The sequence below is a fragment of the Rana temporaria genome, chromosome 1, assembly GCF_905171775.1.
Source record: "Rana temporaria chromosome 1, aRanTem1.1, whole genome shotgun sequence".
Classification (NCBI taxonomy): domain Eukaryota; kingdom Metazoa; phylum Chordata; class Amphibia; order Anura; family Ranidae; genus Rana; species Rana temporaria.
Genome location: NC_053489.1, coordinates 179267354 through 179283680, shown reverse-complemented (window position 1 = coordinate 179283680; position 16327 = coordinate 179267354). Strand labels below are relative to the sequence as shown.

At 42.6% G+C, this 16327-nt stretch overlaps 1 protein-coding gene across 2 annotated transcripts in view; it reads left to right on the top strand.

Annotated features, from left to right (window-relative positions):
- Nucleotides 1–16327, top strand: part of IFT81 (intraflagellar transport 81) — a 234244-nt gene that overhangs the window by 45115 nt on the left and 172802 nt on the right. Inside the window, exons 6-8 of one of the 2 annotated variants that reach the window (XM_040346783.1) lie at nucleotides 4281–4346; nucleotides 4660–4770; nucleotides 14865–14949. In XM_040346783.1, coding sequence (XP_040202717.1) covers nucleotides 4281–4346; nucleotides 4660–4770; nucleotides 14865–14949 — 262 coding nt within the window. Of the gene's footprint in view, nucleotides 1–4280; nucleotides 4347–4444; nucleotides 4577–4659; nucleotides 4771–14864; nucleotides 14950–16327 lie in introns of those variants that run through there. The other variant, XM_040346792.1, reaches the window with a different exon arrangement.

The following is a 16327-nucleotide window of genomic DNA, read 5'->3' as shown; positions in this document are numbered from 1 at the left end:
ACTGTTGCTGAGGATCTGCCCTTTTCATCCACCTGCTGGAGAAAGTCTGATTGGGAAGACTATAATCATCCCTGTGCCTTACTGACCGCTCTTAACGGTCAGTGGATTCGATAAGGAGACTACATCTCACTACCTGGGTGTCCCTTTTTGGTGGAAGAAGATTTTTTCAGTGCACCTCTCTTCTCTTTTTAAAATCATTAACCACTTCACTACTTGGGACTTTTACATTGATATAATATTGGTTTACTTTAAATTTGTCACATTTTTCACTTATCTTGGTTATTATCACTCAATATTTTAGCGCTGTACCTTTTTTGTATTTTATGTTTTTTTACTTTGGGTATCTTGAGTAATAGGTACTGGCGGCTTCTTTAATTAATTAGGTTAATTTATATACATTTATTCACGTGTTAGCGCAGTGTTTTTTTCCCTAGGAAAAAATCTTTTATACACCTTAAGTCATTGCCTGGCTCAAGTGACAGTTGTCTCTGGCTACAACCTACAATCTTGTTCTCAGTCATACAGGACACAGGCATAGTCTTAGATGACTGGGTCCTATGTTGTTACCTTCAGGTTATTGGACACTGGTGTGTTTGGATGCTGTTCTGAACGTAAGTACCCAAGTCTGCCAGAGGGCAGTCGCCTGTAAAAGTGGACAATAATCTGGTATGGGGGGCATTCCTCAGCCTACAGCTGCACCAATACAAAGGGCGGGCAAGGGTCATTTTTCTTCTTTCAGCTTTTGGAAGAAATCCTTTCATCCCTTCCAGGCCTCCTAGTCCAGGGCCAAGTTTGCCTCAAGTCTGGCTCTAAGCCCACCTAGCTGTGATGGGGCACCCCCACTTGTGGGTCCAGAATGTCGTCTCCTGAGAGTACAGGCTTAAGTTTCATTATCCTTCTTCTGTCCCACTGCCCTCCCCGATCTCCATTCTGCCCTCTTCTGGCAAAGCCTGGGGCACCTGCAGACTGTGAAATAACAATTGCTTGCTATGGGGGTCATTGTCCCTATACCTGAAGAGAAGCGGTTTCTGGGTTTCAATTCCAACTTTTTTGTGGTTCCCGAGGCCAAGGGCAGCATTTGTACTATCCTTGACCTGAAGTCCATACAATTTTTCCTTCAGGTACAAAAGTTTTGCATGAAATGAGCCAGGTCGATCATTGGCTTCCTCCATCTGAAGGATTTTCTGGCTTCTGTGGATATCTGGGACGCCTATCAGTGTGTTTCTTGTCTCCTTGATCTGTTCACAGCTCCTTAGGTCCTCATAAAGCACCTGGCTTGTTTTGCTCTTGGGTGACCACATTCAAGATAACCAGCTGTTAAAGAGCTTGTCTGCCCAGGCAATTGGTGTTTTTTGCAATGGGCATTGCGAACTCTGCAGAGCTTTGGGTAGATCCTCAACTTTCAAAAGTCTGCATGGGATCAGATTCACTGCCTGAAATACCTGGATTTGGTTTTGGACATTAAACTAAGTTCTTTCCCCCCAATTTCAAATACAGACTTATCAGTCCTGGAGCTTTCCCTTAAGTCACTTTTGCATTAGGATACAGGGGCTGATGGTAGCATCTTTTGAGGCCATGTCCACTTTTACCCCAGACCTTTACCACCAGAACCAGGCTCTCCGTGGCATTGTGAATCCCCAACCTCTCAGAGTCAGGAAAGTAATTTTTTCCAATGACTTGGAAGATGCTCGCGATTCTAACCTGTCTTGCTGGGGGCAGGAATCCTTGTGATATTGACAGTCCAGGAAAGCTGGTTGGAAAAGGAATCCAGAAATTTTCATTAATATTCTGGAACTCAAGGCCAATTACCTATTCCTTTAGAGTTGGTCTCCTCAGCTTCAGAGGCTTCCAATGATGGTACAGTCAGTCGACACATTTGTGGACTACATTAACTACCAAGGAGGCACCAGAAGCCTCACAGTTCAAGAAGACTTGATTCTGTCTTGGATGCAACAGCATGTTCTGGTCATAACTGCTGTGCACACCCCCAGAGGAGATGCCATAAGTGGATCTTCTTGTGTGCAGGTTTGTTTTCAGGTCCAGGGATCCTCTGGCATTCGCTGCGCATGCTCTGATGACAATGTGGGACCAGTTCTCTCCATCTACCAGCCTTGTCATTAACAGTTCCTCCTCATCATAAACACCCATCCCCAGAATGCAGGAGGATCCAGCAAGATCAAGATGGGGGGAATATTGCTGATGCTTTTGACACCATAATGACCCAGTAAATAATGGTATTTGGACATACCCATGGTGGACACTCTGTGGCTGCTTTCAGACAACCTTGACCTTCTGTATGAATGGTCCTCCATCCCGCTTCTTGATCACTGGCCTTAATGTTTTGGCTGTTAAAGACCAGGCATTCAGGGATAGAGGTTTATGGATTGGCCATCCCTATGCTACTCCATGCTGAAAAGTCCACTTCTTGCTAGATTTACCATCATGCCTGGAAAGCTTACTTTGCTTGATGCCAACAGAGTAAGTTCCATTCTAGGCCTTTGGGCAGGAAGTCGATCACATAGCTCCCCTCGCATGCTTTCTGGTGACACTGAGGAATCTCAGCCTTGTCCTTTTGGACACTCCAGGGGCCTTCCTTTATTTAAATCCATCATGGATTTTCCCTTGGCTGTCATTAGCCGATTGGTTGGTTTTCTAGTTGAAATCTCCCATGCTGGGTGAGTGAAATAGTTGTCAGCCTTCTTGTATAACAAACGAATTCCGGTGTTACACAAGGATAAGGTTGTCTTGGGTCCTAAGGCCTTCTTTGCCTGTGGTTGTCCCTTCCCTCCACCTCCACCAGAACATTGACCTGCTTTTTTATTTTTTTATTTGTCTAGCTCTAAAAATGCCCCAAATAAGTTTTTTCCCAAGGTTTGGGCATTGTCCATGCAGCACAAGATTTTCTCTCTGTAATGGCTTCCCGGGGCAAGCCATAGATGATTTTGTTTTTTTTCCTTCCACCATAAGTAGAAGGAAAGATAATTTACCATCATTGTACCCAAGTCGATCCGATTGACTTGGATACAACCAGCCTGCCCATAGATGGGCAGATTCGATCCATCTATGGCCAGCTTTAGGCAGCCAGATAAGCTTTGTTCTTACTAAGAATTCTCAGATCATTGTTCTAGCATATTTTTTGCGGGATAAGGGTCCACCCTTCCTCATTAGGGTACAATCCACCAGATCTGCGAGTGCCTCTTGGGTTTTTAGCTTTAGACATTCATTTCACAGATTTGCAAGACCGCCACCTGAGCCTCTGCTCACATGTTTGCAAAGTTTTACCAGGTTGCTGCTCAGGTCTGTACCGATGTCCGATTTTGGCAAGGTGCTACAGGCTGCTGTTTGAGTTAGGCAGGCCATACATTATGCAATGTTCTTTTCTTCAATCAGGGGGTTAAAGAAAATTGCTTTATTTCCCCCATCAACACAGAGTCCCTCTGCCACTGAATCCTATCGCCGTCGGCAGCATTCAAATGCAAAAACCTGACAGACTTGTTGTACTGAAGCTCATTGATGGTTCGATAGATTTCTGAACAACCAGCCTGCCCATGGATGGACTAAAATTTGGACAGTTCAGCAGGAAAATGAATTTCGATCCATCTATAGCAAGCTTTAGGGTTTGTTTGCTATATTGTCCATACTTAATTTTTTGTATGGCTTGTGGACCTTCCAGTCATCTAAGACTGTCTATGTCCTGTTCTGTATGACGATAAAAACAGGACTTTTAACTTACCTGTAAAATCCTCTGTTTGTGTATCCTCTTATTGCTTGCTAAACAACCTGATGATTTTTTGGAGTGGGAGGGTTATATATGGATCCTTACTTGCTCTGCTTTGCTGGTGGTGCCCAATCACCTGAAGATAACTGCATACAACCAAGTTGTCTTGGAGGCAGAGAAAAAAAATCTCAAATGCCTGTAAAAGCAGCCTTTTTTTCTTGAGCTGCAGTGTGCATGAACCCTTATTCTATGCCTGTGTTCTGTTCTCTACTCTAAGGAAAGGAATCTACAGGTAAGCCAAAAATCCTGTTTCACTGTATAGTTTAGTTAGTTTTATGTTTGAATAACCACAAATGGAGTTATAATAGTTGTAAAAACGTTTCATGTGATACTGAAAATGTTAATATACTCACACATGTCATTGCAATTTTGTCAGATTTTTTAAGCATTTAAAGTAGCCTTTCATACTTTTTATTTAATTTATATTTTAATGTATTTTTTAATAAATTACTTAGCAATTTGTCAAAACATTCCCAATAATTAAAGCTCATCCAATTCTTAGGACATCACAGCTATGGAAGAGGAAAAGGATCAGCTGATGAAGAGAGTTGAGCGCCTTAAAAAAAGGGTAAGGAGAAATCTGATACTGTAACATTTCAATGTCAAAGCTGTTGGCTGAGGGAATGCAAACAAGGATTAAGAGCAGCATGTTGCACTTGTAATAAGGTAGCTGAAAATGCAAGTGACGGAAAGGGAATCTCCTTAGGCCGAAGGCCAAAGCTTTTAGACATCTTGAATCCAATACCTCTCTGTCAGCTGCTGGGAGAAATGGATATGAAGAGGAAATGCTAAGACATGGTTACACATAATACTGTCTACTTATTTTCTGTAGAATGTGACAGTAACTTGAATAACTTGAACTACACCATCACTTGTTGCAGGTGGAGACAGTTCAGAATCATCGGAGGATGCTTGAGATGGCAAGTCAATTGAGAGTAGAAAAAGAAAGGGAAGAGTCTCTGGCTCAACAGAAGCAAGAACAAAGAAATCAGGTATATTTCCTCCATCCTCCTTTTTACTATCTATAAGAATGTCAAAGTCTATAAAGAAAAAACAACATCATTTTACAGTTTGACCTTCGTAAAACCGCTGTTTGTCTACCTCATTTGCAGGAAATATAAAAACAAATTTGTAGTTGAAGCAAACATTACCATCTCTTTCTGAGTATGATTAAAGCCAGCGCTCTAACTCTATTGCAGCAGGTTTGATCTGCCAAATCCTTCATTACAAATGTATACATTCAACTGCAATTATATAAAAACTCAGTAATAACTGCAACACTTGGAATAATTTGTTGCATTAATGCCATCTTAGAAGGACATTCTGTAATTACTTTCTGCTCAAGTAAAAATTATTTCATAGCCTAGAAAGGTGTATGCTTAAATGTGCAAGCATTTAGAATTCATTTCAAATAGCTCTGGTCCAGTGTTAATTACTTGACCTGCTATGTTTTATAAACGTCCTGCGAGATGTCATTTAAGCCTTCACAGCATTTTATATATTTTAGCAGATCTTCTACCATCTCTCAAGCACACTTCTGCTGGGACCTTAAGGTCTCAGTCAGCAAGTAGGTACCAGCGCAGCCTTACTTGAAACTGCTAAAACCCTTAGGTAATTCTTTTGTGGTGGTCTGGTTGAAAGAAAGAAAATTGCATACCCTATGGCTTGCTTTACAAACAGTATGAACTAAACAAAGTAATGCAGATTAAGGGTCCTTTTACACAGGCTTTCCGCCTGACAGACTTCCTTTTTCTCAGCAGGGGATCGATCCCCACTGAGCAGGCAGATAACCGTCAGAGCCCTGCTCTCCTCTATGGGAGATCGGATGAAAACGGACCCTACAGCTTGTCTGCAGGAGTCTTGCATTGTACTCCTGATCCACTGATCACGGGTGCAATGCTTTCCAGGCTTCTTAGGGAACAAATAATAAATGCACTATATTTTTCCTGAAAAATATGTGCATTTATTATTTTTTTCCCAAAAGGTGAACTTATCCTTTAAAATTACATTTTAGTGGTACTATGAAAGCATAACATTGCTTTGTCATTATGTGTTGGCATATAAAAAAAACTGCGTTAGGTTGAACAATCGGTGAACATCTTTCATATAAGGCTTGGGAATAATAGACTGTCTATAGCTGCAAATATCATGAGGACTCTTCAGAGGGAAGATCATAGTTAAAGATACAACGGCATCTCGGCTAGATCCGACAGGCGTACGTCTTCGTACACCGTCGGATCTAAGATGCAATTTTTCGGCGGCCGCTAGGTGGTGTTCCCGTCGTAATCCGCGTCGAGTATGCAAATTGGCTATTTACGGCGATCCACGAACGTACGTCGGCCTAACGCTTTTTTTTTCGTCGTTTGCATTCGGCTTTTTCCGGTGTATAGTTAAAGCTGCTATACTGAGGCGTACTCAATGTTAAGTATGGCTGTCCTTCCCGCATACAATTTTGAATTTTTTACGTCGTTTGCCTAAGTCGTTCGCGAATAGGAATTTGCGTAGAATGACGTCACCCTTGTAAGCATTGGCGGGTTCCGGTTTAATTTCGAGCATGCACACTGGGATACCCCCAGAGACGGCGCATGCACAGTTAAAAAAACGTTGTTTACGTCGGGTCACGACATATTAACATAAAACACGCCCCCATTAGATCCATTTGAATTCCGCGCCCTTACGCCGCGAGAGATACACTACGCCGCCGTAACTTACGGTGCAAATTCGTTGAGGATTCAAATCAAAGCAAAGTAAGTTACAGCGGCATAGCGTATCTTACATACGCTGCGCCCGGCACAGATGTATGTGGATCTGCCCCAGAGTGTTTAGAAAGATAGGTGTGTCCTCTTATTATATAGTTTTGGTAAATATAAAGATTGTGCAATCAGATTGTATAGTGTATTAGTGTATGGGTACCTTTTATAGACCCAAAATTAACAATTGTGCTTTCGGTGCCATTAATTAATAACCGCACCCCAAATGCGGAAGCAAATGCACATTTTGGCCCGTGTAAAAGGGTGCAGTAAAAAATGCAACGAGTCAAAATGCCCATGGGTTACTTTGCTGCATTTGTCTACGTGGGGCAGCCCACTGAACTCAATGGGTCCCCCCTTGCATGTCGTGGGGAAAAACACGCCAAAAAAGCATATGTTCCCACTACGCAAGGTGTGAATGGTGCCTGAAAGTGAAATTGGTGTACTTGTACCCTCCTCCCTAAGCTAGAGCTGGATTACAAAAACCTTGATCGCTGAATGTCTTACTCCCATGTACTCTAGTATCAAGCTGGCCATACTCAATGTAATCAGATTTTTACAATCTATGTACAATTTAATTTGGATCTATGAAAACTATGTAATAGGGGGACCCACCTGAACAATTCATTTGATTTGTATAAAATCGGACAGGCCCTTGCACTACATAGTTGATGGTAGATCTAAAGGAGATATAGCTCTCAGATTGTACAATGTTTGTCCACCATAAAGGAAAAAGTAGGAAGATAGGTGGGGGAAAAAAAAATGGTATAGTAATAAGAGGTGTGGTCCAGCGTAGTAAAACTCACCCTATTTTGTGATGCAGTAAGGCAGTGCATCATGGGATGTCATGTTACATGATATTATTTTTATTATGTACTGTCTCTTTAATCCCTATCTAGTTTGACTCTTGTGGCATTCCTTAGTTTGCATGCTGCTCAGTCTCCTCCCCCTCTTTTCTGTATCAGTCATTTTAATGCTGTAATTCATGTGACCTGTATGTTTCTTCTACCTGCATGGAAGAATCGTTCTTTTACCTGTTGTAACTTGCATTCTACGGATCATACGACGAATAAACATCGCCAGATCTTCTTTCATGTGAGTTGTGACTGAGTAAGCTATCTGGAAAGGTGATTTGGGATGGATAATCTCTTCAGGGCAATGAGCTCCATGTGCTACTGAAAAATACATTCATAGCCTTTGCAGCCGATTCAGAATAGTAAAAGAACGTATCCAGCAGCCTGCACAGAGATAACTGCGTCACAGGACAGATCATAGTGAAGTGTAACTGTGTGTATTGCATGAGAATTCTGCATACAACCCCAGCACAGCTTGTTACAGCTCCTCACAGTATACAGACACTCTTCACTGCTACAGTCAAGCCTGTTTACTGCAGGCCATCATGAGTGGAAAGGGCTCAGTGTGTGATGAAACACCACAGCATGCACCACACAGAGAAAGCCAGGATGAGGACCCAGAGTCCACTGCATTGACCAAACGCTCTGTGAAACCCACTTGGAAGGTTAAAGAGAACTATGAATCCATGAGAACTGAACTAGCAACCAGTTTGAAGCAGATTTGGGATAAAATCCTCACCCACATTGATGTGATTTCATGTCCCAGCCATGAGGTACTGCAACTAGAGGGCGCCATAAAGCATCTCTCTGCTTCATACGAACTGTACCAGACTACAAGCAACAAGTATAAAACTATTCTGCAAAGCATCAACACTGAGGAGTCCTTAGAGCAACTTAACAATGCCCAGCTTCTTAATGAGGAAAGAGAAAGCTTTATCCAGCGAACTAAAGCAAAGGCAGAAGCAAAATTAATGCTGCCACGGGACACTGTATCTCACAAATCTGTATCCACCAGACGTTCTAAAGGTTCCTCTAGATCCCGAAGTTCAAGGCACTCAACGCTTAGTGAACAGCTAATGAATGCCCGCGCCGAAGCAGAGGCTATCAAGGTACGGGCCGCATATGCAAAAAAGAGAGCAGAAATGGAAACCGAGGCAGCGCATCAAAAGGCAGTAATGGAAACCGAGGCAGCGCATCAAAAGGCAGTAATGGAAGCCGAGGCAGCGCATCAAAAGGCAGCAATAGAAGCTCAAACGGCACGTCAAAGGGCAGCAATTGAAGCTTTAAAGGAACAGAGCAACTACGAGGCAGCTGCAGCAAAACTAAAGGTTTTGGAACAAGCTATCGGTGCAGATGAAGATGCTAGCGAAAGGGTCAGCGTCAAGGCAGATGTAGAAGATCCTTTTGAACGCACTAAGAACTATGTTCTAAACCACAGCAGTGAACACTCAATTACCTCCACGTTTCACGGCAACGCAAGGACTTCACCACATCATCAGGTAAAAGCTGTTCCAGCCACTTCCTACATGCAAACCCACCCCAGTGCAGCTCCCGACTGTCATGCTGATCCCGCATATGTCACAAAACGGCACACTAATCCGCAAGCAAGTCGCCAGCCTCCTGCTAACAGTACTGTTCCAGACCTTCACCCAACAATTCAGCTGAATGCCCTTGCTGCACCATATCTTCCCACGTCTCTTTGCAACGATACCATAAACAATGCTATCCACAACAATCAACCAGCAACCTCCTATGTAAAGTCAGAGGCAACCGATACAACAGAGGTAGTAAAGTACTTACTTCGACATGAGCTCGCCAAGTCAGGCCTAGTAAACTTCGACGACCATCCTGAAAATTATAGAAGCTGGAAAGCCGCTTTCAAAACTACATTAGGCGGTATCGGTTTTACTGCCGATCGTGAGCTGGATCTGCTGATCGGGTTGCTTGGCCCACAGTCAACAGAACGTGTCAAGAGCCTCAGGTCAGTTTACATCGACAATCCAACTGCAGGTCTCACCGCAGCATGGGAGCGTCTAGAACAGACTTACGGTAGTCCTGAAGCCATAGAGAATGCATTGCTCAAACGATTGGAAAATTTCCCAAGGATATCTGGTAAGGACAATATAGAGTTCCAGAGACTCAGCGACCTTCTTCTCGAAGTCCAGCTTGCCAAAACTGACCCTAAGCTACCTGGCCTCAGTTACCTGGACACTGCTCGAGGAGTTAACCCTATCGTTTGCAAGCTTCCGCATGGCCTACAAGAAAAGTGGATCCAAGTTGGGTCATCATACAAACGGGGAAAACAAGGTTTCCTTTCCCCCGTTCTCCTACTTCTGCAATTTCGTCAGGAACATTGCTGACACCAAGAACGATCCTAGTTTTGCATTCAGCGAGTTCAATACTCCCTCACCTAAAGGTGACAACCTACATACTAGCTACAGGAACCGCAGAGGTCCCGTGTCTGTTAGGAAGACAGACATTATTCCCACTCCCGCCCCAAACAAGAGCGGCAAGATCGAAAACCCAAACCGATTATGTCCCATCCACAAGAAGCCTCATCCCCTCAAAAAATGTATCGGTTTCAGAAAGAAGCCCCTACACGAACGAAAGGAACTCCTAAAGACTTTTGGGGTATGTTATAGATGCTGTGCTTCCACCGATCACTTTGCCAAGGAATGTAAAACTCCTATCAAGTGCATAGAGTGCGGTTCCGAGGACCATGTGCAAGCACTCCATCCCCTTGAGTCCAATCCTTCACAACATGCAGACCTTCCTCCTGGGCAGAACCACAGCGGGAAGAGTACAGATCACGTACCTAATTCCACCATGGTATTTTCTTCGTGCACTGAAGTCTGTGGGGAAGACCACTGTGACAAATCTTGCGCTAAAATATGCCTAGTGAATATTCATCACAAGGATCAGCCAGAAAAGACTTTAAGGGTGTATGCTATCTTAGACGATCAAAGCAATCGATCGCTTGCACGATCCGAACTGTTCGATCTATTTTGCACAAAAGGAGAGGTTCACCCTTACACCTTAGGCACTTGTAGTGGAACTACAGAGGTTTTTGGAAGAAGGGCTCATGGATTTATTGTGTCCTCCCTAGAAAATAACCTACAATTACCCTTACCTACACTTGTAGAGTGTAACCAGATACCAGCCAACAAAGAAGAAATACCTACACCAGAAGTTGCCTTCTACCACCCTCATCTAAGGTCAATAGCCAGTGAAATCCCACCACTTGACAAAGATGCTAAAATCCTTCTTCTGCTGGGAAGAGATATTCTAAGGATCCACAAGGTACACAGGCAGGTCAGCGGACCTCCAGAGGCCCCATTCGCCCAGTACCTGGACTTAGGCTGGGTCATCATAGGCAACGTCTGTATAGGCAAAATGAAAAGGCCTACTAACATTTCTTCATTCAAGACAAATGTATTGCCAAATGGTCGTAATACTCACTTTGAGCCATGCCCACATCACTACTGGGTAAAGGAGAAGGTAACTAGCTGCAAGTTGCAACATGGCAACACAAACCTTTCCCGCACCTACGATGACAGCTTTGGTTCTACAGTTTTCAATGTAAGCAGTGAAGACGACAAGTTGGCTCCTTCGGCAGAAGACAAAGAATTCCTTAAAGTAATGGACAATGAGTTCTTTCAGGAAGATTCCAATAGCTGGGTAGCACCCCTACCCTTTCGCCTCCCGAGAGAGAAGCTACCAAACAATCTACATCAAGCAGTCAAAAGATTCTCCTCCTTAAAGCGTACCTTAAGCAGGAAGCCAGAGATGGAAAGACATTTTGTGGACTTCATACAGAATATCTTTGACAGGGGTCATGCCGTACCCGCACCCCCAATGAAAGAAGGTGAAGAATGCTGGTACCTCCCTTCCTTCGGTGTGTATCACCCACGAAAGCCAGACCAAATCAGAGTTGTCTTTGACTCCAGTGCCCAACATGAAGGCTTCTCACTTAACGACATGCTCCTCACAGGGCCCAACTTGAACAACAACCTCATTGGAGTCCTAATTCGCTTTCGTCAAGAACCTGTAGCGGTGATGGCCGACATTCAACAAATGTTCCACTGCTTCATCGTCAAGGAAGATAACAGGAATTACCTCAGGTTTCTATGGCACAAGGACAACGACATCAACAAAGAGGTAATTGATTACCGAATGAGGGTACACGTCTTTGGGAACAGCCCTTCCCCAGCTGTAGCAATCTATGGACTAAAAAAGACAGCTCAGCTTGGAGAAGCTGAGTATGGATCCGATGCTCGTCAATTTGTTGAAAGGAACTTTTACGTAGACGACGGGCTCAAATCCTTTCCTACTGCTAAAGAAGCAATTAATCTTCTTACCAGAACAAAGGAGATGCTAGCTGTAGCAAACTTGAGACTTCACAAAATTATATTTAACAGCCAAGAGCTAATGAATGCATTTCACCCTGAGGACTATGCTGCCAGTGTGAAAGACCTTGACCTTGGGTCAGACACACCCCCTATACAGAGAAGTCTAGGTCTGCTGTGGAACATCAAGGCAGACACATTCACCTTCCAGGTGTCAACCTGTGACAAACCCTTCACCAAGAGAGGAGTCTTGTCCGTAGTGAACAGCATCTACGACCCACTGGGATTTATAGCCCCAGTCACCACCCAAGGTAAGATGTTATTAAGACAGCTTACTACTGATAACATAGATTGGGACACTCCGTTACCTATTGAGAAACAACAAAGATGGGAGAAATGGAGAGGTTCTCTGAAGACATTAGAACAGCTCCAAATTCCACGTTGCTATGCCCCAGTCTCCATCTCAGCCGCTGTCCAGAGGGAAATCCATATTTTCTCAGATGCATCAGTTGAAGCTATAGCTGCAGTGGCCTATTTGAAGACCTCAGGAGTTAATGGAGACATACACTGCAACTTTGTTCTAGGCAAGACAAAGCTAACACCAAAACCCGCACATACCATACCCAGACTTGAACTTTGTGCAGCTGTGCTAGCAGTGGAAATAGCTGAAGTCATAATGAGTGACTTAGGCAGGAGTACCGGCTATACCTGCTATGGCGGGGAGAATATCACTATCACTATTGACTGTGCTACTGTTGAAGTCCCACGATTACAAACGATAGACTGCAGGACTCAAGCCATCTGTTTTTTGGACGTCATGTTTCATTGTTCATTTACTGCATACCTTCTTGTGTTTGCGGGTATCTCGTATCTATGGTTTACACACCAGTTTTACCTTTAACGTTTCTTTCCCTACAGGTTCAAGTTGGACTTATCTTTATATATGTAATAGACTTTGAAATCTAAAGATTTCAGGCGGGGAGTGTCATGTTACATGATATTATTTTTATTATGTACTGTCTCTTTAATCCCTATCTAGTTTGACTCTTGTGGCATTCCTTAGTTTGCATGCTGCTCAGTCTCCTCCCCCTCTTTTCTGTATCAGTCATTTTAATGCTGTAATTCATGTGACCTGTATGTTTCTTCTACCTGCATGGAAGAATCGTTCTTTTACCTGTTGTAACTTGCATTCTACGGATCATACGACGAATAAACATCGCCAGATCTTCTTTCATGTGAGTTGTGACTGAGTAAGCTATCTGGAAAGGTGATTTGGGATGGATAATCTCTTCAGGGCAATGAGCTCCATGTGCTACAGAAAAATACATTCATAGCCTTTGCAGCCGATTCAGAATATGGGATATGAAGTTTCCTGGATGGTCACATGATGCTACAGAAAGTGAGAATGCATTTTTTGAGGTGCGCTTTAAAGTTGAGAGATAAGTACACTGGGATAGCTTGGGCTGAAAAATATTAGAAAAGACTTCTATTTATGTCAGAAGTGAAATTCTCCCTGAAAAGGTGAATTTAGCTTTTAATGGGGGGAGATGTTTCTTTGGAGCCTTGTTAAAAAACGGTTAAATCTAGGAGTGCATTAGCAAAATAACATTCTTAAAGCGGTTGTAAACCACTGCAGTAAAAAAAAAACCAAAAAAAAAAAAACCCTTTCCCCTTCAAGACGATGGCTTAATGTGGTAGTATACTTGGCCTAAATCAAAGCCCCCCCAATGGAGCGCTGTCACCACTGACAGGGCTTCCATCTTCCCCTATTCTTCCTTTTGGGTTTGGCACACTCTGGCTCTGTAAGTGGCTGGAGCCGTGATGACGTCACTCCAGCGCATTCGCACGGGAGCCCTCGGTTCTGGCACGGTGCTCTGAAGGTCTGGCATACCGTGCGCATACGCCGGTGACGTCACTGTCTGCATCCAGTGTGAACATCTCCTAAACTAGAGATTTTCATTTTACTTACAGGTAAGCCTTTTTATAGGCTTACTTGTAGGTAAAAATCACAAAGCGGACTTCACTACCACTTTAAAGACAACAGACCCCCTACAATCGGAAAAGGATAGAGATCTGTCTCCAATCTCAAAATGTTGTCCACATTGGCCTTTAGTATCTGACAATATATTGTGTGTGTCCACTCCCTGTATTGCTTCATACTAACTGACGGCACACCTTACATAAGAAAAGAAAAAAAAAGCGGAGGCTGCTATTGTTTTTGGAAGAAGCCCACACGCAAGTGTTTGTTTTTCAATCTTTCTCATGTACCTGACCATGGCCTCAGGGCCGTCTTTAAGGCAGGGCAAACGCGGCAGCTGCCCTGAGCCCTGTCTTTGTTGTGGGGCCCAAAGCAGCTGCATCATACTTGCCAACTATCCCAGTTTAAATTCCCTTGTCCCTTGAAGTTTTAGTCCTGTGCTGTGTCCTGATATCTCAGTGTGAAGTGCTACTAATCCTGCCCAGCTCTGCTCTATTGTTGTGTATAGATGACTCACCTGCAGACCCTGTGTTTACATATAAATAACCGTTATTCATATGTAAATACCGGTGGCATGCATATGTAAATACCTGAGGCCGGCAGCATTCATATGTATATCATTCCCCTCTGCAGTGAAGAGGTGAAGTAATACCAACCAATCAGTGAGCAGTATTACTGTAAAGTAATCTCTAGCAACCAATCAACAAGAAGAAATCATGTGCTGTAACCTCTAGCAACTAATCAGTGAGCCGTAATGTGTGCTGTAACCTCTAGCAACCAGTCAGTAAGTGGTAATGATATGCTGTAACCTTTGGCAACCAATCGCAATCACTGCCTGATCTGATACAGTAAACTGATTTTAAAATTAGCTGATATTTATTATATGTCTCAGAGCAGGTGGAGAGCAAAATTGCATGGGGGGCCCCAAGAATTTTTTTTGCCAGGGCTCTAATCAACAGTAAAGACGGCCCTGCATGGCAAAGGGATATCATGAGCATTTTTTTTATTTATTTTTACAGAAAGTATCTGAAACTTGCTTCAGGACTTTTATATGAAAAGTTTAATTGCAAAGACAGTTAAGTAGAGTTACTTGATGTTTTCCTTGCTATCTGTTAATGCACAGCAGGTGACTGACAGGGCCTTTATTTTGTTTTAAAGCTTTTTAATGCAGAACAGAAACTACAAAGAGCACAACTTCACTTAAAAAACATGCGACATGCTGCGTCAGATGCAAAACCTGAAGGTAAATGTAAATTTGTGTAGCTATCTTTAGTTGCAATTGTTGGACATGTGTGAAAAAAGATTAATTTCCTCTCCAGTTTTTTCTGTTATTAATTTACATTTTGGTCAGATCTTATAGCAGTTCTAGCTTATAGTAAATACCCTAGAAGAAACCCTAGAGGAAAAGCAATGACATACAATCCTTGTGCAGTAGTAATACTTATAAACATATAAATATAACTATATGCAATATATATAGATGGCTGTATATATATATGTGTGTGTGTGTGTGTGTGTGTGTGTGTGTGTGTGTGTATACATGTATATCTCTATCTATAGATGGATAGATCTACCTATACCTTTCTCTATCTATCGCTATATATATATATATATATATATATATATATATATATATATATATATATATATATATATATATATATATATATATATATAATGTTTTTTTTTTAGTTTTTTTTTTAACCTGAGTATTTAGGCTTTTTACTGGTGTGAAAGTATGCTGGAGACCCCCTTTGTATTGCTTTGTATTCCACCCTGCCCATGTGCACCTTTCACCTTTTTGCTAGTTCCAAACCGATTTGAGTTGCTGCCAGTTTTGTGGTGGAGACGCACATTGGAAGTCTTTAGTTGCCTTGCAATGCTGATGCAATAACTTCTGTTGCTGTATTTTTAACCACTTGCTTACTGGGCACATATACCCCCCTCCTGCCCAGGTGAAATTTCAGCTTTCGGCACTGCAACGGTTTAACTAACAATTGCGCAGTCGTGCGACGTGGCTCCCAAACAAAATTGACGTCCTTTTTTCCCCACAAGTAGATCTTTCTATTGGTGGTATTTGATCGCCTGTGCGGTTTTTATTTTTTGCGCTATAAACAAAAAAGAGCGACAATTTTGAAAAAAATACAATATTTTTTTCTTGTTGCTATAATAAATATCCGAATTAAAAAAAACAAAAACACTTTTTTTTTTCCTCAGTTTAGGCCGATACGTATTCTTCTACATATTTTTGGTAAACAAAAAAAAAAATCGCAATAAGCGACTGGTTTTCGCAAAAGTTATAGCGCCTACAAAATAGGGGACAGAATTATTATTTTTTATTATTTATTTTTTTTACTAGAAATGGCGGCGATCTGCGATTTTTATTGGGACTGCGACGTTATGGCGGACACATCGGACACTTTTGACGCCATTCACATTTATACTGCGACCAGTGCTATAAATATGCACTAATTACAGTATAAATGTGACTGGCATTGAAGGGGTTAACACTAGGGGGTGAGGAAGGGGCTAAATGTATTCCCTGCATTGTGTTCTAACTGTAGGTGGAGGGGGGGTGACTGGGGGGGGTGACCGATCTATGTCCCTATGTACAAGGGACA